The 24,717-nt window shown below is 38.4% G+C and overlaps 1 protein-coding gene across 2 annotated transcripts in view; it reads right to left on the bottom strand.

Moving 5' to 3' along the window:
• Positions 1-1,471: 1,471 nt before the first annotated feature.
• The window catches only part of NEK7 (NIMA related kinase 7), a 130,933-nt gene continuing 107,687 nt past the window's right edge, over positions 1,472-24,717 (bottom strand). Inside the window, exons 9-10 of one of the 2 annotated variants that reach the window (XM_069459752.1) lie at positions 20,686-20,799; positions 1,472-4,440 (exon numbers count right to left, since the gene is read on the bottom strand). In XM_069459752.1, the coding sequence (XP_069315853.1) occupies positions 4,330-4,440; positions 20,686-20,799 (225 nt within the window). In that variant the 3' untranslated portion in view covers positions 1,472-4,329. Of the gene's footprint in view, positions 4,441-19,176; positions 19,224-20,685; positions 20,800-24,717 lie in introns of those variants that run through there. The other variant, XM_069459753.1, reaches the window with a different exon arrangement.

Raw genomic sequence — 24,717 nt, forward strand, 5'->3', positions numbered from 1 at the left:
TTTTCCTAGCAAAAAGGGAAGGGCAACTTAAGCTACAGTGTTCCTAAGGTAAGAAAGAGCTTGGGAGGTTTGAAAAATTAGGCAAGTGGTACAAAAGTGGACAGAAGTGTAGCCAAAGGAGACGCACACGTATTCTCTTCTACACTCGTATGATAATAGCTGCATTTATCGAGCACTCATTTGGCATGTAGTGCCGCATTCAGTTGTTATAAAATGTATTCCAATTTGATTCTTCTGTAGAGGTAGGATATTATATCCCTATTTTACACGTGAGAAAGTGAGGATTAGAGAAATGATTTATTTATAGGATTATACTTCTAGAAAGGAGTGAAAAAATTATTTCCTATGCATTGTAACACAGAATAATTTCATCAAACCCCATGTTTACAAATCCTAACTTGACTTATTTTGATTTTTTTAAGGTTTAAAACTAGATTTAGACACCCAATCAAACAATGAAATCAGTACATAAGATCAGAAAGAAAATTCCTTCAAATAAATCTATCAAATAAAAATAAAATAAACTTTTATAAACTTGCACATCTTTCTGTGAAAGATAACCTGAGTTTTTAAAAAATCATCAGTACTTATACCCGAAATTCACATGTAATTAAAAATAGTTCAACTTAATGGAAATCTTTTGGTAACTCATTACAATAATCTTTGTCAATATCATCATCATTTTGATTTTAAAAAGTAATTGCACCAATTTGGTGGTACCTATAGCTGTACCAATTAATACAATTAAACATATATTTCTGGTACTGACTTTTCCAATAAATATACTTTTGAAATAATATTTATAACTAGTTTTGTGGCTAAAATTTACTAGTACTTTATAATGATTTATACACAAACACACACACATAGCCACACAGTCCCAGCAAAGGATCTTTAATACAAAGTCATGGTTTATAAAACTGGTCATTCTTCACCGTGGCCTGTCTGGAACGTAATCCTGATGTGTAAGGTCCACCTATACCTTCTCCCACCAGTCTGGTAGGTTCTATCCTGCTAAGATCTTTTACACTCGGCATTTGCAGGCAGTGTGGCAACCTTCATTTGTTATGTGAGGAGGACGTTCAGTATATAGAGCATCAGTAACGTGAGCAGCCCGTTACAGTGACAGAAATTGAATCTATTGCCTAAATTTTGGGCTCTAAAGATTCAAAGCAGGAAGATAAATGTTACTTTTTTAAAAAACCTTTTAGGAAACTTTTCTTACTTAAAAACAGAAAATGATTCTCTGAAAAGAACAGAACATGGGAAGATGTGCCTTAGTTTAATGCACATTCAAAAAACGACTTCTTAGGATCTGTCAAAGCTGTTTTCACCTTTGACTGTTTCAATGCTTGTGCGTCTCCGAAATGGCAAAATTACAGAAATGTCTAAGAACCATTTCTGTAGGTGAAATGTTAAGTGAAATAAACAATGGTAGATTTTTAGGGGGAAAAAATCAGATACACAGAAATTTTACTATACTCATTTTTTATTTATTTTTATATTTTTATTTATATTAGGATTTGTACAATTTTCAAAGCTAATAACAGAATATTTTTTGTATGTGTATTTAAAGCATAACAAAATAAAAGTATTTCACAAAAGATGTCCATATTACAGTACTATTGAAATATGAGGCACAGGGCAATTATGCATTTGTGGGTTATAAACATAATACATTCATTTTAAAGAATTAACATTTAATGTGAATAACATTTTGGTTAAAATAAATATCATGGTAAATGCTAACAGCAACACCTGAAGTATGCGGCTAGGAGAGAGGTGTGTTGTAACAGACACTATGTAGAATGGTAAAGCATTCATGAAATGGCTGTAGTATCTTGCTAAATTTACAATCATTGCACACTGTTGAGCACTTTGTTTATACAGAGACACCTTCATCCACCATTTCTAAACCTCACCACACAAAACAAAGTTACCCCGCGTTTTCCCTGGGTCACAGGTACCAATGTCTAAATAAGGTTTAGAATCAGGTATGTCTTTTAGCCTACTCTGCTTCTCAAATCAGTCCAAATGTTTAAATTAATATAAAGTTTACTTATAAATAGAAATAGAAAGAGAACATCTTATAGGTGATTATAAAAATTAGAACTTCTAATCATCTTCACAATTTTTTTGAAGTGATCCCATTCAAAGTTAAAATTTGTTTTTTACACAGTGGTTTCTTCAGGAAAAACATGAACACTTAGATTAAAAAAGATATAATATCCAAAACAAAAAGGTTTCTACCAGTAAAAAATAATGATTTCCCTGATCATTAAATTCTTCCTAGCTATTTCCTTCTAGCAGATATTCACTGAGAAGAAAAGCTTAAATCTTTACTTAAAAGTCAGTGTGAGGGGTCAAGCTAATGAAGGTTAGATCCGTGTATTCTTGAAGATTGCAGGAAAAAGGAGAGTATCTCTTCCGACCAGAAAACGTTTCATCTAAGTCAATTATATGATGTCAAAAAGAACATGACGTTAATGGTCAACAGAAACAATTCCCGTATTTCTGGAGACAAACCTATGGATGATCAGCATAAATGTTAAAAATCACTAGAATCTGGGAGAAACAATGCATTCATCCCTCATAACAACCAACCAACCAACCAGATTTCCTTTGTCTATTCCAAAATAAAATTACCTTTCAGATACCATACGTAACTGACTAAATCTTGAAAAACAGGAGTGTATACTTTTTGTCCTTTATACATTTTAAAAATTTACAAATGAAAGTATTCAAATGAATGCATGAAAAACAGAACGGGCAGTTCCGTGGGCTAAGGGGGTGTGCTCTAAACACGAGGTTTCCACGTTGGCAGGACAGTCTGTCCCAGGGTCTCGTGGTGGCACCGTGTCCTTTCCCGGTGACGGCCTTTGGCTTTCTGACGTCAAGTCTGGGGGGAACTGGCCGCCACCGAGAGGAAGGCGTCCGGGACCCACATCGGCACCACAGCACTTGCCAGACTCTGCCCACGGCCTTAAACGAAATGGAGTGTGACCATCTGGGTCATCTTCGTGCACAAAAACGGGACTTTGCTCAAAAGCTTCTCATCAGAAGTGCCAACCTCGTAACCGTCCTGGCTGCAGTAATGGCCAGTTTTCATTTCATTACCCCAACCCTAGGAGTGCAGCCTCGCCAAGAGCTGCAACTGGGCCAACGTGCGCGGGTACAGCACAACACACATCCTTTCTTCCTCGCCAACGAGACCAAACACGTGCGGACAGGGAGGCCCACGTTTTAAAAAGTTTAAAAAAATGTTTTCAATCCAGGAAAAGTACTGGTATACCAAATATCTTTTAAAAGAAGATTATGCTCTCAGAAATATGAAACATTAATGGATAAAATGCACAAACAATATAAATAAGAAAGTAATTTGAATATAAAAAAATTTCTGAAGGGGACCAATCAGAACTTCAATAAAATCTATGAATAAAAATACATGCTTACAGTATAGTGTACAATTATGAGTTAAAATGCACTTAAATTCATAAAGAAATTGAAATATAGTACTGCAAGGTTATTCAAAGAATGTTTTTCAAATGTACAGGCAATAATAAAAACACACAAAGAAGACCTGGGCAATGTGCAACTTTAAAAATGACTATCACACCAGCCAAAAAAATCCTTAACCACTTTTTAAATGGATTCATTTATACCATTTCAATGCAAAGACAATACCAAAGATATGAAAACAAAAAACTCTTCAGTGTCTGACTCACATTTTGTCCCCAAATCTTTTCACATTGAATAGTTGCAAGCTAAGAATTTTAAATGTTCCTCAAATAGCTGATGTCCACATTTATTATAAGAATTATATTTGAAACTACAAAGCTAAAAACTAAAACACATACTTCAAACTTTTTAAAAATAAAATAATCATAAAAGTTCACAATTGTGTTCATCTCAATGTCCATAAATTACTAAAAAACAAACAAGTGACATGTTCAGATACTTTTCCCCAGGTTTTGAGTCTGTCCTGGTGTGTGCCACGCTGCACCTTCAGTATTTGGCACTAACAGTCCACCTGAACACAATTTATCAGCACAAAAGTCTAAATAATTCTAAACATCTTTAGCCATTAAAAACCATCGTGTTGCATTTACTCTCCTAACATGCAATTTGATTATTTCAGAGTCATTTGGGCTTTGCACGAAGGTGGTTTACACAGGTACAAAATGAAGCTTATGTGAAAACTGGTTAAGGATTCAAAGCACATGAGCTCTGAAATATTCATCTTAACACCCAGACACAGATGGGGAGGTATGATCTGCACAGAAATACTTTAAACTGTTTTTATTCTGTTCTTCATGATCTTGCACATGTTTAGCTGCTGGCTGTGCACGCGTGCATCCTCTTGGCCACGTCGTAAACATAGGTGACGTCTGGTCGCTTCTCTGGATCTGGATTGATGCACATGTTAACTAGCTGTCGTAGCTGCAGAGAAAGAACAATACAGCCGCCTGAGACAACTTTTTTCAGTTATTTATAAAAGAAATTCTGAATAGCCATAGATTTACAAGGAAAGTGCATTTCTAAGTATTCACTTTACTAGAAATATATATAAGACTGCTGTCAATTATTTTGCAAACAGGTAAATGTTCTAAGAAGTATCTTCATTAAGAGTATTAATGTCAGCCAAGCAGTATTTCCCAAAAGGCATTATAATAGACTTTTATTTTTTAGAGTCTAATCAAAAAATGGCAGTCCCTAAAGACTGCAGGTTTGAACTATAACTCTCCAAGTTAACTGTATAGATACACGTGTATATTTGATATGGAACTTACTACATTAGCCTTAGTGATAAGCTTACATTTTCATAAAAGGCAATTACGGTAGACGGCTATCACAGGCATTGATCGTGAGCCATTTCATATACATGTATGAAAAAGGTTTTCTATTCAGTTTTACATTAGAGAAACAGCACTCCTCTAAGAGTAAAAATTAAAAGCAAAGAAGTTGTAAGTATTATTGAATCCTCAACTGTGTGAAGTAGCATTTAAATGTCCTCACTTCATAGATGAGAGAGTTGAGGTTTTACTTATTTACATCACAAAACAGTAGTAAAAGCACATCTCAATAAATTAAGAAAATACCCTCCTACATGGTCCTAGACCTACCGGGTAGAAGAATATAGAAGTTATTCTCAATTCTAATTGCTCTCAGTTTGTGAAACTGTGTCATCACAACACTGTATATGTTCTTTAATATACAAGAAACCAGATCGAGAGGAAAAACCTGATTCTTTTGCTTTGTAAGTCTGTCTTTAGGAGTAATGCCGACAATTTGAAAACTTGCGTTAACTCTTTCTTGGCACTGTATTACCACTTAGTAAATTATCAAATTACCATAATTTTTTCATAGTCTTCAGCTTCTACCATAAACCAACTTTCAACTAGAAGCAGCAGAAGTGGCAATAACATGCATGGGCTGAGTATGTTACTAGTGCTACCAGAAGGCTAATGCCAGCGAGAATGTCACTCTGGAATAAGAGGCGTGTGTGGAAGCCAGACGAGGGTCAGGGTCCGGTCAGGAAACAGACGGTGAGGTGGAAACCAGTCTTGCGGAAGGCGCTGGTTACGGTGTGCCCCTAAGTCGGTCACTGTTTCTGGAGGTTTGTTTATTCATCCGCTAAGCAGGGAGATTGGAGTAGGTGCCTTTATAAGGGTTCTTTTAGTCCTAATCCCTTCGATTATATGATTCTAGCAGAATAAAATTTGGAAATGAATATTGGACAGTAACGTTACCCTCACTGAGAGGTTCTGAAGATTTTAGTTTATGTTCCTTGCAAAAGAGCCCAGTATTAAAAACCCTTAAGGAGCATAGCCATACACAAGGCATTTTTTTATGGTGATTTAAGAGACATTTAAGTCGGACAGAGGTTGGCATTTTACCAGTAAAAATAAAAACAAATACCTCTGGTTATATACAATGTAGAAAAAAGCAGGAAAAGCACTTATTAGTGACATTACTTTGAAAGACAGTGTGTTCTAACAGGTCACTTAGCTGTGCGGTCGGATATTTTGTTTAGAGATAAAAATGATAAAGCAGAAAGGACGGCAGGAAAAGATAATTGTGGCGCATAAACTCATGATATTTAACCAAAATGCAAGCAGATGCAATAACAATTTTTTGACTTTGTAATACTGCCACATCCTTCAAGCTGGTTCAGAAAACTTACTTTTTCTGCATCATATTTCAGAATAAGGTGAAATCTGCAACCAGTGGTAATGAATGTCCGGCCCTGAAGTTCTCCTGGCACAGGGAAACACTGCCCAAGATTAGAGACACTTGATGCGAGTTTATTTGGAGACGACTGAATCCCTCGCTCTCCAAAGTAAAAGAGGAGAATGAGAAGCCATGAAAAAGATAATGGCAAACAGGAGGATAAAGAACAGGAGTAGACAGCGAGGTGGGGGGGCTCCAGGGAGCAATGTCTCCCGACCGCTCCTCGCAGGCGGCCTTGGTGAGGGCGGTGGTCCCTCAGCGACCCCGCAGGAGACAGAGCCAAAGCTGCGCCGTGTTTGCTTTTCCCTCCCCCGTTACTGGTTCAATCTCCATCAAAGATGCAGTTTTTTTTTTTTTCATAAAGATTTTTCTTTCCCAGAGGAATTATTAACAGAGCTATCACCATTAAAATCAGATATGTGAAATATAGAATTTACCTAGCTCACTATTTATGAATCAATCTGTTGATAACATTTTTCATAAACAATTATATAACAAATTAATATAATATTGAAAGAAAACTATAAAAGTAAGAGATGCTTTGGCAGTGACGCTCAATCCCCTCACTAAGGATCTGCTCTGCAGGACATGCTACACTAGTGGCATCTGGTGACAAACAAGCTGTCCACAAAGGAAGGCTTCCTGTCCAGTTGAGAAATGACAGAACGACTCAGTTTCCTTTCTGATGGCCTGGCCCTTTCTTCCTTCCCCTCTCTTGCTCCCTTTTTATTCATTCATTCTTCATTTATTTCTTATGCAGCGTTTATTATGCACAAGACACTTTATTAGGGGGTAAGAATAAAGGAATAAATGAAACACACGTGGCAATGCCCTTGAACAGCTTGTAATTCAGTGAGGGACACAGATGGAACAAAGAAATAAACGAAGAGTAAGGAAACCGTGTAACTAACTCTGCTACAAGCTATCAAGTGATGAGTATCTCAAGAGAGAGACTGTGAGATGCAGGTAGGAGATCCCGAGAGAGACCGAGATGCAGGTAGGAGATCCCGAGAGAGACTGAGATGCAGGTAGGAGATCCCGAGAGAGACCGAGATGCAGGTAGGAGATCCCGAGAGAGACCGAGATGCAGGTAGGAGATCCCGAGAGAGACCGAGATGCAGGTAGGAGATCTCGAGAGAGATTGAGATGCAGGTAGGAGATCCCGAGAGAGACTGTGAGATGCAGGTAGGAGATCCCGAGAGAGACCGAGATGCAGGTAGGAGATCTCGAGAGAGACCGAGATGCAGGTAGGAGATCCCGAGAGAGACCGAGATGCAGGTAGGAGATCCCGAGAGAGACCGAGATGCAGGTAGGAGATCCCGAGAGAGACCGAGATGCAGGTAGGAGATCCCGAGAGAGACCGAGATGCAGGTAGGAGATCCCGAGAGAGATTGAGATGCAGGTAGCAGATCCCGAGAGAGACTCTGAGATGCAGGTAGGAGATCTCGAGAGAGACCGAGATGCAGGTAGGAGATCCCGAGAGAGACCGAGATGCAGGTAGGAGATCTCGAGAGAGACTCTGAGATGCAGGTAGGAGATCCCGAGAGAGACTCTGAGATGCAGGTAGGAGATCTCGAGAGAGACTCTGAGATGCAGGTAGGAGATCCCGAGAGAGACCGAGATGCAGGTAGGAGATCCCGAGAGAGACTCTGAGGTGCAGGTAGGAGATCCCGAGAGAGACTCTGAGATGCAGGTAGGAGATCCCGAGAGAGACTCTGAGATGCAGGTAGGAGATCCCGAGAGAGACTGTGAGATGCAGGTAGGAGATCTCGAGAGAGACCGAGATGCAGGTAGGAGATCTCGAGAGAGACCGTGAGATGCAGGTAGGAGATCCCGAGAGAGACCGTGAGATGCAGGTAGGAGATCCCGAGAGAGACCGTGAGATGCAGGTAGGAGATCCCGAGAGAGACTGTGAGATGCAGGTAGGCGATCCCGAGAGAGACCGAGATGCAGGTAGGAGATCCCGAGAGAGACCGAGATGCAGGTAGAACATGCACAGCAGCTGCCCCGACGAGGGCCTCGGCGCTTTCTCCTCTTTCCCTCCGACCCGTCTGACTCAGCTGTGGCCTCACTGGTGGGGACGCCCGGCTGACGGTGTTGTCCAGTCCATGCGCTGCAGCCATTGCCCCGATCACTGTGCTGTTTGCTTGAATGTGGATCAGCGTAAAGTTTCTTGACTACCCAGCCATAACCTTCACCTTTGGTTCATCTTGGCCTCCGCTTCCCAGGGACACAGTGTGTTTCTGACCGTGCTGCATCGGATCAGAAACGCAAGCACGAGCTCCCGTCCTTCCGGGTCTCTCATCCTCTTGCTCTGGTACGGCTGTACTTGGACTTAAGCGAGACCATTTCCCATCCCTTTCGTCCTCGTCATTCCTGCCCTTTTGGATCCATGTGGTTCAGTTCCAGCCGAGACTTCAGTTTCTGATGTGTCCTTCCCAGTTTCCTTTGTAGGTTTATCTTCCTTTGACAACCTTTCCAATGTTGGTGGCCCCGCAGTTTTCCCTTTCGCTGTCACTCTACTCTCATCCTGAACAACATGCACGCCAAGGCTTCCAGAACAAGCACGTCCAGGAACACAGGTCTGTGTCTTCAGCCCGGACCTCCTCGCAGGCTCTGCTCACGCATCTCCAGCCGCCCTCTGAGCCCATCTGCCCCCAAATACCCATCTTAAACATGTTCAAAACTGAAATCTTAATCCTTTTTCTCAATTTCTCAAGCCAGAAATCTGACGTTTGTACAAGGCACCTCCACGTGCTTCCTCGCCACTTGCCTAACAATCCCTGACCAAGTCCTGGTCCCGGACCGCTGAAGGCTCGTGTCTGTTCCTGCTACACAATCTCTGCTGCCAGGGAGTCTTCCCGCTGACGGCTCTGCTTCCCGTTTCCTCCAACCTCCCCGGCCCTGCCCGGCCACCAGGTTAGCTGTACTTGGACTTAAGCATCTCAGCGGGTCCCTGTCGCCCTCTGGACTCACCCTGGGCCTCTCAACCTGGGCTCCTGCTCCTCTTTCAGCCTCCTTTTTAGCCCCAAACGCCTCATCCCTTCCCTGCAGTGACCGCAATACGGCACCTGTGGCTCTGTGTCCGGGACGGGCTCCTGCCCCCACACCTGCTCGCGCTGCTCCCTGCAAACCCCACGCCCTCCCACCTCACCTGTGTGTCCCGCCGCCCCCTCTGCTCCGTCTGCCGGGTAGAAATCGTCATTTTCTACATGGCCTCCCCTGCGCCCTTCACACACTTTAGTTAAGGCCCTTGAAACACTTCATTGTACTTCCTGTAATGTCTGTTTTCCTCTTAAACTGCAGGATCTCCAGGGTGGATACTGGATGAGCAAGTGCTCACTGGCTTGTCCTTTTTGTTTTTTAATTTTTATTTCAGGAAATTATGGGGGTACAAACATTTTTGTTACATGGTATGACTTTGCCACGTCCCAACCATCTTTTGAGATGTGCTGTCCCCCTACAATGCTCACCATGTCCATTAGTTGTGAGTTTACCCACCCCCAACCCCCGACCCCCAAAGAATATTACTACCGTGTGAGCACCTAGTGTTGGTCAGTCAGTGCCAGTCTGAGGGCCAGTACGTGTGGAGCCTGTTCTTCCACTGCTGGGACACCTCGCTGCGGAGGACGGGCTCCAGCTCTATCCAGGAGAATGTAAGAGGTGCTAGATCACCGTCGTTTCTTATAATTGAGTAATATTCCATTATATACATATAATATTTTATTAATCCACTCATGAACTGACGAGCGCTTGGGTTGTTTCCACATCCTTGCAATAGTGAATTGTGCGGCCGTAAACATTCGGGTGCAGGTGTCTTTATTACAGAGTGACTTTTGTTCCTCTGGGCAGATGCCAGGTAGTGCTATTGCTGGATCAAATGGTAGCTCTACTTGGAGCTCTTGGAGGTGTTTCCAAATTCTTTTCCGCAGAAGTTGCACTAATTTGCACACTGGCTTGTTCTGAACGAATGAAAGGGTAAATGGGTGACTTCCGGCTTTGTGGAGGCGGCACCTGAGCTGAGGTCTGAAGCTTGAACACAATCTGAATATATAACAGGGTGGAGAGAATTCTAAGCAGAGGTAACAGAATGAGCACAGGTGCGTGGCCCAAGAAAACAAGTACAGGTGGTACGAAGGCGAAGGCAAGCACGTCTGAATGGCTGGGAGCAACAGGATGAAATGATGAGCTGAGGCCAAATAAAGACTTAAGGGTTTAGAATCTGCTCACACGGGCAACAGGAAACCAGTAGTTACGGCAAGAGGGAGAGACCATTAGAGCTGTGCTTCAGCACGTATTTTCTTGGTACAAAGATGAGCAAAAATTAGAGCAGTGGCAGCAGAATGCTCAATTAAGTCTCTCTAGGATTTCAGGCAAGAGAGCATTGATCAGGTGTTTTTACCAGGGTATCTGAAAGGGGAGTGGGTGACACAGAAGGAGGAGTGATCTTAGGAGGGCACGAGGGACACTTTGAGTTTTGCAGACACCACATTTGAGACACCGACATATTGAGATCTGGGTAGAAATATGAATTCCTGAATTTTGGGTTTAATTTTTTATCCATACCCCACATAACTGAATTGTATATATTAAATAATTTTTGTGACTATACTTTATCTAGATTATGAAGATAAAGGACACAGCACAAATGCAAAGTTATTAACCTATATTGAACATAATTTTGAGAGTATGGTTCTCTTAAATACGTGTTAATTTTGTCTTACTTAAGGGCAGGTATTCTGCTTTATAAAAATATTCCATATTTATATAGAATTTAACATTTTATAAAACCTTCCATATCATTTTATTTGCAATATTTATTTTCCAAGCACTGTAATCCCCAAAACAGTATCAGTTTACAGATATAGAAACTAAGAATTTAAAAATTGATGATGGAACTTCCACTGGAATCCAAATCATCTGATTTTTTTTTTTTTTTTTTTTTTGAGCTGGAGTCTTGCTATACTGTAAGGCTGGTCTCGCACTCCTGGGCTCAAGTGATCCTCCCACCTCAGCCTCCCTGGCACTACAGGCAGGTACCATCACCCCAGCTAATTAAAAAGAATATTTTATAGACAGGTTCTGTGTTGTCCAGGCTGGTCTCCAACTCCTGGCCTCAAGCAATCCTCCTTAATGCAGGTCTTTTACCATTTACCATTGTTGACCGCTTGTTTACTTTTACCTACTTGGTCTTTGGGTTTGAATTTCTCATGATGCCTAATACAGCTTTGCATGCATAATGATCATCAGTAACACTAATTTCAAATCATTACCAGTATGAAGGGATGTCACTTGGTTTAAGGCATCACCTGAGTTTTAATCAGGAGACATTTGCTACTAGCTATTAACAGGAACTACCAGTTTTTAGATGGACATTGTAGGATGGGAAAAAATAATATCTCAGGTAGTTTTTTCCACTCAGAGATTGGTCTGACTTGTGCTGAGTGAACACAGTAGTGAGACCCTCACGCTCGTCAAGGGCGTCCACCCGACGGGCTGCTTGTTTTCCCTTGAGCAAATCAGCAGAATAGAATCCAGGTCCTTGTCAAAGAGTATAACCCTACACAGTGTGCCCCGTGGTGGGGCCCATCAGACTCTTGCATGGATATAATTCACCTGTATACCTCTGGATAATCCAAGTTCTGTGCTTTAATCAAATTAGATCACCAGGAGGCTGGATCCTGCAGCACATTACTTTATCCTGCTTCCAAATCTCCTTTCCAAAACTGCGCCTTAATGCTTGCTTTGGATGTTACCAAACGTCATTCTGGTATTTGCTATGAAATTGCTACTGAAGATACTTCTTGGCGTATTACTCATGGATCTTTATGTGAGATATTTCTACCATAATTTAGTAGGAAAAAACTTTATTTTCTCTTAGAAACTGGTATGTTTGCTCCTTTACAAACAGAAACTAATTTGCTTACTATCTTTCCCTTTGTGCCATGACATGAAGGAGTAACTCTGTTGGCTGTTAGGATCGGTATATTTACATTCCCTCTACCCTGGTTCAGATTTGTACTTATATCTCTATTTTGATGACTGGTAAGTCACGTCTTTTGCTGTAAGTTACCTCAAATCTGTTTTTGAAAGAAAGTGGTTGTAAATTACATAATGGGAGATTTATATAGGCTGAATTCTTAATTTGATGTAGTTTTCCCTGATATAGATAACTACTAGTTCTAAAGATACATTGAAATAGTTGTTACTCCAGGGAGTAAAAGATCAGTTCCAATAGTCTTTTGGCATAGTAAGGAGGGAAAAAAAATCACACCAAATAATTCACTTTAATGCTATGAACAACCATGGACTGAGTTTTATGCCTTTAACTTTAATAATCTGGTTAAAAAATGCAAATTCATATGGACCCATGAATATGTCAGACTAACAATCTAAATTATACAAACAAGGTCACATCTCATCCCTTTTAATCTACACAAAATTATAATATCACTCTTAGATGGCAGAGTTATTTGTGTCCCTGCCCTAATGAATAGGAGGATAAAACAGTCACCTATGTATTACAAACCAGGAATTAGAGACAAGGTTTAAAATTCATTAATTACAGGAAGAGAAAAATCTTTGGCTTTTTTTGTCTCCAATTTTTAAGTTGTTAAATTACCCACAATAGGCTGACTCATGTGGTCACTAAGGGTGCACTTTTTACAGCTGGTGGACAGCTCCAGATGTTTTGTTACTCAGACTTTGATGTTCTGCAGAATCTTCAGTTTTTCTGACTCCAGTGGCCAACTGGAAGTACAGTCTCCTGAACGTTCCAGATCAAAGGACATTTCTTTATGCTCTATGAGATGACTCTGGGGATTCAAGGAAATGCTAGTTCCAGTGTTAGAGGAGAGAGAAGACTATTTCCTAAAACCTAATATTTATGAACCCTTCTATGCATTTTTACATGATTTAACTTAATCTTCATCACAACGCTGTGTGGTGGGCACTCCTATCACACACGATTTTATAGAGCAGTAACACTCCTAAGGTCACTTGAGCTGCAGCCGTCCAGCTCTGGGCCCCGACTGCTGCCCGCAGTGCTCTCACGCCGCTGCAGGAAATCCTGATGTGGTCTGCAGGTCCCCAGGGACACCGTGCACAAAGGTGGGGTGACCCACTGCATGGCCCAGGGTAGACTGTCGGGTTATTTGATTTTCAAAAGAACGTCAGCTCTAACACCAGTTCCTCTGGTTTCTAAAATCGGTGGATATTTCATAGGCCACTTCTGATTTTAAAAACCAAAAAATTTTCTCCAGGGCTCTGCAAAATTGTAGGCCAACCTTATCTGTGAGAGACACATTCAAATTATGACACAAAAACATTCAGATGATTACTATGACTAGAGTGAAAATTTAAATGTTATTTCTAATCTAACTCATTCATCAAACTGGTAGTAACTCCCTCCAAGCAAATAAAATGTACTTGAATTTTAACATGAAACAATTTCTTTATTCCAGATAATAAACTTACATAGTAACCTAATAAACATAAAAACATGCCTCTAAGTTTTCTAAGACAGTAAATAATCAAAAGGAAATAATTATCATAGAGAACTCCCTCTGTGTTAGGCTTAAGTTTTTTTAAAAAGTTCCTGTAGAGCTCTGGAAAAAAGGAAGTTACTTTAAAAATCTTTAACATTTATCTGATACTTTGCAATGATTCTGAGTACTACGTTACTAACCATGTTCAAGGAAAACAAGTGTTCAGATAATAACATTAAGAATTTTATATAACTTCCTTTAAGTCAGATTTCAATTTCTAATAATATTAGTCAATTGCTTGCTCAAAAAAAAATTTTGTGCTTAAATTCAGGGAGTTAGCTTTCCATTTATTACTTTAAATTATGGAAATAGTTCTATTTCAGCAATCAGTAGATATTACAACATTAATAAAAATAAATAAAAGTAAAAAAGCATTTTATGGCTTATGTTATCTCAGAAAATTTATTTAGTTTGCATTACTTTGTACTCATTTGTAAAAAAAAGTGTACTTTGTTGCTTTTTAAAAAATTATTTTATGTAACACATTAAAAATAAGGGAAAAATAAAGACCTGAATATGCAAAAGCCTTTACAAAATCAAAGAGAAAACTATTTAATTCAGATGCTTCAAAAAAATTTAAAAAGCAACACAGAAACTTGAATGAAACAAAACATACAAAGCAAGAAATAGAAGGGATTCTCTATAACACTTCTAAAGGATTATGAAGTCATAAGCCATATGGAAATTAATGAATGTTTTCAATAAAGTAGAAAAATACTAATAAATTTTGATCTATATATTTCTAAAGAGATATCAAAGCCACGAGGTTGATTCCAGAAATACCAGAAAGAAGACAGTGCGAACAGGCATTGTTGTCAGGGTGATAACCCAATTACGATCAAGTTCAGTCACGCACAGGTGATAACAATGGGGCTCTTTGTGCATCATAGCTTTAGGTCACTCGCACAATTCTCCATAGAATAATAGAGACTCGTGCTATCGGTACTGTTTCTTTTTCACCCCCATCTTAATCCCTCTGAGACCAATTATGTTATGTCAGCCTCCCGGATATACCCGATTTCCATCTACCCAAGGACACATTTTAGCACCCCAAAGTGGGTCTAATACATTAAAGTACACGTATTTCGGAGCTTTAGATATTTATACAAAATGATTAGGCGTAGCCAACATGTACACCAAAGTGTCGCTAGTGATTGACTTGGGGGGAGGGAAAAGGGAAAAGAAGGTAATCTCACACAGCTAGAAGGTAATGTAATGTCTGTATTTCGCAACTGAAGATCATTCAGTGTTTTCTGAAAACTGTGAGAGTCTTACAGAAAGTTACATGATTTCATAGGAGCCCACAGGATATGAGAAATATAGGGCACCGTTTTGGATTCATGTCTTCAAGGAGCGAGTCCCCAGTGTCACTTCAGAAGCATAGGTGAACAAAGGACCTGCTTAAATATATTTTTTAAACAAAAATGGAACATTCAAAGCTTAAAGATCTCATCTTAAATGGCAACTTTTAGTAAGGTGGCTAGTTGACACTGTGAATGATGAAAACATTAAATTTACTGAAACAATTTTTAGGAATGAAAATCAAATGTTATTAAGAGTGTTTGAAGTAACAATGCAAATTTTAATGAATAAGGGCAAAATTACATATCATTATGTAGCTCTATATTTTAAAGAAAGACATTCTTATCTCAATACTTGATTACATTATTATAGGGACTACAGAAATATTTGTACAGATTTACTGTCATACATTATTTATGCCATCTGATGTCCTTCATGTAAATGTTCTTGGGACAATGAAAAACCTTCCAATACCAATTTGAATAACATTGGTTAATTTCCAGAAAACTTATAGTTCTATTAAAATTTGTGAATCTAGCAAGTATAAACTAAAAATATTTATTAGACTGCTCAAATGAATAAGAAAGTGTTATAAACTTAGTTTAACTTCAAAAATGCAAAATACTCTCTAACTGGCACTTTCATCTTGTTTTTTTTCTTATTTATATAAAGCAGCTCTTTTATGAGCCAAAACAAAGATCCTGTTCTTTTGTTACCAACTTAACTTTCTTAAAAATCTTCTCTAAACATATTTCAATTTAAAAATAATTTACAGATGTTACGTAGAAAAATCAGTTATAATTTTTAAAGCTTTCATGTAGTATTTTCCTTTCCTTAATGGTGGTCATTTGGGAAATAAAGTATTAGTAAAATTATGACAAACTGTAACTTTCTTTTGTTTGCTATATTATGGATCAGTACCATCTGCTATCTTCTTTGAGATACATGCAGTGATTTTTACATACTCCAACATGTAAAAACCATTCCTACCCTTCTGCAAACGGGTTCTTCCTTCCTATCTTTCACTGTCACATGGTCCCTGAGTTATCACAAGCCGCAGAGAGTTGTGAGCAAATGCCTGATTGTGCCTCTGCCTTCCAGCATCGTTCGCTTTTAGGGAAGGAGGTTCCAGACGAATATGGTAGTGAAAGGGTCAGAATAGAGCACAGAAAAATGAAGAACAGACCCTAAGGTTAGCAGTCGTTACGTGCCCTCTCCCAGAACACCCGAGAGTCTGCTGTGGGCGGTGTGCTCTCGTGGCACACGCAGGCGCTGCCGTGAGGCGGCGGCACCCTGAGTTCTAGCATTTGCTCTAAACAGTGTCTGGGTCTCCACTTGCTCATATGTGAAATGGGAATAATGCCCTGGCCCTTCTTTCTTTAACAGGAAAGCTGATAAAAGAAAACAAGATGATTAAAGAAAATGGTGCTTTCAAAAGGTGAAAAAAAATTCAGCATTACAATTTTATTCAAAGCCATATAAATATACTCTCCAATAACCCATAAATTTCAGAAATTTATAGTTTAGTTCAATTAAAAATTATTATTGTCATTCATATATTATCAACCATAGAAAAGAATACTATTTTTTAATCGTTGTATTAGCTTTTAAATACTCTGGAAAAATCAAGACTTTTCTTATCTCAAGAACAATGAAAATGAAGCTGGAAATTCTTACACATTTGAGTGAAATAGCAGGGAAGACATTGTCAGACAGCACTGCGAAACTATTCCAGAAGAGGCTAGAAAGGAAAGAACCCTCTCTTCCTGCCTTCCATTCCTCTAACTTAAAAAAATGAAAAGAAAAAGGAGGAGAGAATATTGTCTAACTAAGAAAGGAAGAGGAAAATAATAGGAGATTAAACCAAAATATAATTATTACCATTTATGATGTGAAAGTTTATGAGATTTCATCCATTCTCTGTTAGTTCTTTGATTGGATGTGATCTTTCAGGTTGATTTATTTATTTATTTATTTTGAGACAGGGTCCCACTCTGTCGCCCGGGCTAGAGTGAATGCCGTGGCGTCAGCCTATCTCACAGCAGCCTCAAACTCCTGAGCTCAAGTGATCCTCCTGCCTCAGCCTCCCGAGTAGCTGGAACTACAGGTATGTGCCACCATGCCCGGCTAATTTTTCTATTTTTACTAGAGACAGGGTCTCACTCTTGCTCAGGCTGGTCTCCAACTCCTGAGCTCAAGCGATTCTCCCACCTTAGCCTCCCAGAGTGCCAGGATTACAGGTGTGAGCCACCGCACCCGGCTCAGGTTGATATTTTAAGGGATACTTTTTATATGTGAGTAGTAGTCCCATTAATTGATTTTTAATAAGGACAAATACTTTTTTATTTGAGAACTGGATGTATAAAGTCACAAAATGAAGAGAAATTTAAAGTAAAACAAAAGAGACATTAAATAATGTAAAAAGTGATCACTGGGTTAATAATTCTGATTCCAAAAATCACATTTTGATTTCACCTATAAAAAGCAATAATGAGACTAAACTAGCAAGTTTTAAAAAATATAATCAGAAGATAAGCACAAGTGTTGTTCATTTCAGTCTTTCTACTTATAATAAATTTAAAATTATTACTAAACACCTGCCATAGCAATGAATTTAGAGCAACAAGCACTATTATAATAACACAGTCCACTTTACTAAAAAGATTTTAACCATCTTTCTGATGGTTTGTAGGTGCTTAAATATTTTTCATAAAAGCATTGCTTTTAGCCTTCAATTTAATTTCTTCCTACTGTACCTTCTCAAACCAAGATCACCCTATCTTTCCTTCTCATTTCCACTATTCATACTTTCATCTGCAAACCTTGTACTTCTCAGAACTTTTCCAAACAAAAAAATTGTCAGAAATAAAAATATTTCATAAGCCATAAAATAAACATCATTCATGTGTAGCTGAAATATTTCCATCTGAACCCTGATCATTTGTACATACTATAAACAGTATAATTGAAAAGGAAAGATACAGGCTTTTTTTCCCAAAGAATACTACTTCTCATTTTTAATATTAATGCCTAACTGTACCCATGTTTTAGAATATAACACAGGAAATCAAGGTAATCCCACACTTTTAAACTGAGTTCTTATAAATGGAATGACTCTATCTAGAAATGAACCCTGTAGGGTTCCTCGGCATCCCCACCGGCTGGGGCTGGTTGGTGGGTGCAGCTTGTATTCTCACGAAATGTTCCCTTCAAATCTTTGGACAGTAGCTTTAAAGATTTAGCAGTAGCTATGTAAATTTGGTAAACTTTCAAATACATATTTGGTAAGTTAATTTGCTTAAAATTCTTATTTTTCAAACAGCCTGTTACCATTTTGGCTATAAAACTGGCACCTAATGAACTGTCGTTTATTTAAAAGTTCACTGTTGGAAAACTGTACCTTTCATTGGTTCCTATATTTTGCCATACTAATAAATTAAATGGCAATTTGAATTTTTAAAAGATCTAAAGAGCCTACTTTATACAGAAATGTTTACGATATTATGGCGGCCCCAAATCTGTTTGGGGTTTTGCCACCACGAGTTCTGAGTAATTATTTTACAAACAAATTGAGTTCCTACTTAAGGAGAGAAAATATTTATTAGCATATCTGCATTTCACAGCTCATGTTTTGAGAATGCTTCTACATAACGGATTAAAGTGACATTGTTATATAGTCTGTTTTTATGTTCACTTCTTTAATAAGAATTATTTTGCACGTTTACCTACCCTAGTATAGCTTTCTTTTTCATCAGGGCCTGACAACAGATCCACCAGCATGAGGAACTGTACTCTCTTTTTTGGAAAGTACACCCTATAAATGTGTTTTGCTTTATAGCTCTTTTCCAAACTGGTACCTATATAGAGTGAAGTAAAAAGTGGAATCTATTTTCCTTTCCCAACTCGAAGACCTTCTATCTGGGCCAGACTTTGATACCTGCCCCTTGGCTGAGAACCCACGTAGCCAACTCCGCACTCAGCGGCAGCGAAGTAGCCCCGCAGGCAGGCCGACTTCAACCCACCACTCGCGGTATCATCATTAAAATCCCGCTGAAGGTCACCATGGTAACCGCCTGCTGAGGCTTCACTGCTGCACCCGGCGTCTCCTAATCAGCTACCATGTGAAATGCAAATTCAGACAGTCTGAAAATTAGTCAAGAAGAATAGGGGATGAGGATGCAGATACGTGAAATATTCATGCGCTCCGTGGAAAAAAGAAGACAGCATGAATGACACAACAAAGAAAGGCCCCTGCCACCCCTGCCACCGTGCTGCATTACCCTTCACACCCCGCTGTATTTCCAGGCCTGCCGTTCTGAAGTTGGTTTTGTGAAATGCCGTATTTAGAGTCTGTGCCCAAAATAGTAATTAAAAATGGCCAACATAATAGCATTAACATCAAATAAAGATAATAGTTATCACCACTACCTTGTAAGAGAGTTTATCCTAATTACCTGAATACAAATGCTGTAAAGCAAAAAGCCAGGCATAATTGATTATCAGTACTTACTACATCCTAGGAACACAAATGCTTTACATATGGTGAAAATTCTTTACAGATACTTATTATTCAACTTACATGGGCTCAAATTTCCTTACTTAATGCTAAGAATGAAGGCTGTTCAATTCATGATAAAAAGACGGACAAAATTATCTAATAAGTGAACATCATCATTGTTTTATATTTTTCCTTTGCTCCTTTCCATTTTCCAGGGGCAAAAAATCTGTAGCTCCTGAGAAGGTGGGATGTCCTAACTCAAGATGGTGCTTCCTCTGGGTAGGTCCCCAACGAACATTCCAGAAAGAGCTTGTGTGCTCTGAGACCCTGATATCTATCACGCCTACCTCCCCCCGAAACACTGGCCAAGTCACTACGTGTCAGGCTAACGTGGGAGCTGTTGTGTTTGCTGAAAAACCGGACAGTGGGCGGTGCCCAAACAGCCCATTTCAACGGGCCACCAAAGCAAGGATTCAGATCTTAATAAGGTAACGTCTTCTAAAATTTTCAGTCATTTCAACATGTCTACAACGATAACCTCAAAACATTTCCCCAAAGGACTCTGACTCCAGCAGAGGGGTGGTGACAGGACAGGGCCTGTCCAAGGGGGGAGGGTAAAGCTTGAAGAATAAGATTCAGAGACAGGTAGCTAAGAGATAGATGTATGTTTCAATGTTTGCAAAACCTGGACTAGAGGGAACTTCTGCCCAAATAGAAAGTTATAACTGTCTGCTGGTCTGAGTCCACAAAGATAAGGGGTGAGCCCTATCCAGAGAGGCCACCAGACATGCTGATTAAGTGGAGTCTAGGTGTGAGCACCAACCCCGCCCTCTGCGGTGTTCAGTATGCTGTAACCTCAGCTGCTAACACACCCAGGAAGGGGCCAGTTTTACACCACATGCTGCGCTGTGTTCCCTTCCACATTATGAATTCCAGAGTCAACTCTTGAAACAGCAAGTCTCCAAGAAAATGGAAACAGAATAAAAAGCGCTGTTGCTGCCACCTATACTATTCATTTGTACTTCTGGATAAAGCAAAATTTCTTAATAAAACACAAAGGTCGGCAAAACAAACAACAGCCAAACGTGGGGACTGAAAATGACTTACTTCCTCCGAGTAGTGATCTGAAGGAAGAGGGGGGTAGTCGCACTGTTCTATCTTCTTGCACAGCGAGTACAAGTTCATTTTGTCACCGTAGAAAGGACTCTGCAAGGCGGCCATCTGTAAAATGCTCCCAATGAAACCGACATAGCTACAGGGCAACTTGAAGGGTGATTTCATCAAGTACATTACACTGGGGTAGAAATTAATCACAAATACTTTAAATAAAGTTATCTGGGCAGTTTGATTTTTATGAATATCCGTTTCTGAGAATTATTTAGTAAGTGCTAAAAATCTTACTTTAACTTTTGATTATTGTTTCAATATTTACAATTCCCTGAAATAGAGAAATGGTTAGCATTTATATATACATGTATGTATACATACAACATAAAACAATATTAAGAACATACGACTTAAAAACTCCTTGTGTATATAATGCCATAAAAACAACCAGCATATCTCATGACAAAACAGACATTACGAGGTACATCTCAACCTTGTTAATGGTCAAAATATAACAAATATGAAACAAGTTAAAAGTGAAATATAATCTAGAGAACATAAGGTAGGGGCTAGAATGCATAGCATTTTATCTTGCACAATAGTTCTGCAGGGAAAGGCTATTCTGAGGGAAAAAAAATCTTCTCAATTTGAATATTCTAACTGATCCCCAAATAGTTTACAGTGAACTAGAACTTCTTGTCTCAAAACACTAAGTATTTTCCAAAGCTCCACGAGTCATAGCTGCAATGCAAGGCTTCCAAATGAGATTTTTATGCAGAAAAACACGACTCAAAGGATGAACAACTTTAAAAAAGACATTATTGAATTTAAATTTATTTTAAGACAAGGTTCTAACTTGACATTTAAAGAGCAAGCAAGTACTGCGGTAAGCAGGGTTACAAACTAAAAATTCAATTTAAAGTGTTCGCATCCTGTTCAGAACCTTCTAAATCTTTGAACCGCAGCAGCAAGAATACAACACGGAGTGCCAGGCTGCCCCAAAGTCAGTCACCCTTTTCTACATGTGCTAATAAGTTTGATTTTGGAAGGACAATGTGTACATTCCCCAGACAGGCGGAGTGTGTGTGAAACACGCCGGTCCATGCTGTGCTACTCAGCGAGCGTCAGTGGGGACAGGACTCGCTGAAAATGGCTCTCATCTGTCTTCCGTGCTCCAGACAGAGCTTAACTCCTTCCGAGCCTGGGCCAAGCGGGATGCAACTGGAAATCAAACCTGGACGTCGCTTTGTATCTAGGCTCCGTTTTATATAAAACTACATATACCTATACAGAACAGCCTTAGGAGTGGCTGTTCCACGTGAAGAGAAAAAGGTAGAAGACAATTCAAATGTCCCTAATCATATAAAACACTCTATCCAAGAGAAAATCTCTAAAAGAGGAACTGTAATAATAGTGTTTTTATAAATGCCAGGATACTTTAAGATAAAATAAGATTAAAAATGCTACTTTAAAAATACTCTCTCTCTCTCTCTCTCTCTATATATATATAAAAACTATAGTCTCCCTGTGTTTGTGAACCTTAAGTAAATGTACATATATTCATTATCATATGCTAGGAGTTCATTAGTCCTTTTTCTCCATACTGCAGAGTGTTAAAAAGAAATCTGAATGTCCCCTAAGGAGTTAAACAGGAATAGTATATTTTCATGCATCTCCTGCTTTGACAGATGAAAAATGTCAACTGTCCTGTTTTTATTTTCAAGCTTTTGCACTATTCATCTGGTTCATTAGTGCATCTCGATGCTGCCCCTGACAGCTGCTCGCCCTCTCCTCCCAGCAGCTGAATTTTTCAGGCTAATTTGATCCTCCACACTGAGACGATCGCTAGAATGATTGACTTGCTCCCTGACCTCCAGGGTCTGACTTTGCTGATTAGTATTCTGGGGGTGTCCGAGGGACGAAAGCCCACTGTCTGTCTTCGGGGCTGGTGGCAGCTCTCTTTTTTTTTGAACTGTAAGCCACCAACCTACAACCCTGTAAGGATGCAATTGCTGCGCTGAACAATAAAGGAAATGTGTAAAACCTACTTTTCCATGTAAAGGTCCATGTAGCAAAAGCACAGCATCTTGATTTTAATTAGTAAAGTCTACTTTGTTGCATATCAATTAAAACTGTACTGCTAGTTTTTTTTTTTTTTTTTGAAGGTTTCAGGAATATTTGAAAGTCTAATTTTCTGAGTTTAAAATACATTTTCAAAAAAAGCTCCCTACTCCTTCATTGTTAATAATAATTTCTTAGCGGGATACAATACAAAATATCTACGGGATGTTAGGGCCAATTTTTTAAAGCTAAATTGCCAAGTATTTCTCTTAACATTATATTGAAAGGATTTAGAACATAAAGGTAAATTAAATTTTTACAAAAATTCTAGTTCTCCCAAAAGATTTGCATGGAGAAATAGAGAAAATGCATTAGCATGATAAATACTTACCTGGAAAGTATCCACAACACATATAACTCATGCATGCAGGAGTGTCCAAAGAAATAATTTTCATTTTGGTGATCATTTTAAGTACACATAAAGAGGGGACACTGCCTCTCAAAGGCAAATTCAAAATGTGATAAATTATTTCAGTTTTGACACAAGCATCTGTGCTAGCCTTACAAGAATTATGCAAACTTCCCCCCAAAAACCCACTTAGTACCTCCACTGAACCTTTTCTTTTTCATTGCTACATTTAATCTTGTTATTGGAAACCAATTTGCTGTTTGCTTTTAGGTGTTTAAAGAGAAAATGTTGCTTTGATAATTTTGGACTATGGCCTGAAGGAATCTCAGATTACCTAAACAGATAAAAAAATATCTTAAATGTACAAAGTGACTAACTTTGAAACATTCTAGTAACTGAATATAATTAAATTAGTTCTCTTAAGCATTGTACCAAATTATTAACTGGATATAACGGTGAGCATAAATCTCTTATCATCTCATGTGCACATATAAGAACCTTTTGTTACATTACGAATTCATAATTTTTCATAATGAAAATCATCCTAGGGATGAGCTTACTTAAGAACATTTAATCCTTTCATTTTAAGTAGTCAGTCACATTAGAAGGAAAAACTAAATAATTTCAGGTTCCTTAACGAAATTTGAATCTGCAATCAGTAAAATAATAAAAGATCATAACACACATTTAAAAATAAACACTACCTCCTGATGCTCCACTTCCAAATAATAGTGGCACAATTAAAATAGATGACCTCATCAAATATTTCATCATTTGTCAGGAGGACAAGAGATACAAAATATGTAGTAAAAAATGCATTGGTTTCTACCTACTTTAGGTTTCTCATATAATAGAGACAGGAAAATAATTCCATATAGCATGTTTCTTCACTTTATTCAAACCTACTTAGAAGTATACTAATTTTTAATTAACAGCTTTGACTCAAACCCTATATTCCTAGAAAAATTACCATTCAATTAAAAACAAAATTACAGAAGTCACTAGCTTGAGATACTCTTTGATTCCATTGCTCTATATGTAAAATGTGTTAATAATATGCTTTCTTTTATCCATTCAAATTATTGCATTGAAGTATTTCTAAAGGATCTACCTACATGATTCCATTTTCCTTTGATAAATTACCACCAGTAGAACAGGAGAGAGTATTTCACCGAGCTTTACCAACACAAATTGTTATTTGTTTCCATGAAATTAATGATAACCTAGAAAAATTATCTATTTGCATACTACCCTTGATACTGAATTACATCTGTGTTAAAGAGAACTAAAATATTGATAAAGCTATTTACGATATGTTCATATTTTAAATCCATTCCATTATACCTCTCCTACAATGCACAGATAAAGATTCATAGCTTTCAAATGTACATTTTTATAAATGCAAAGTATGCCGAAAAACATATTAATATAAAATTAACTTAAAAAATAAAATTCTCATCAAAAGGACACAACTGAAAAACACATTAGAGGAGGTAATGTTTAGGAATGTATAGTTATTAAATCCCATTATAAAATAGTTATTAACCTAACGGAATAATTCT

Source organism: Eulemur rufifrons, chromosome 27, assembly GCF_041146395.1.
Source record: "Eulemur rufifrons isolate Redbay chromosome 27, OSU_ERuf_1, whole genome shotgun sequence".
NCBI lineage: Eukaryota > Metazoa > Chordata > Mammalia > Primates > Lemuridae > Eulemur > Eulemur rufifrons.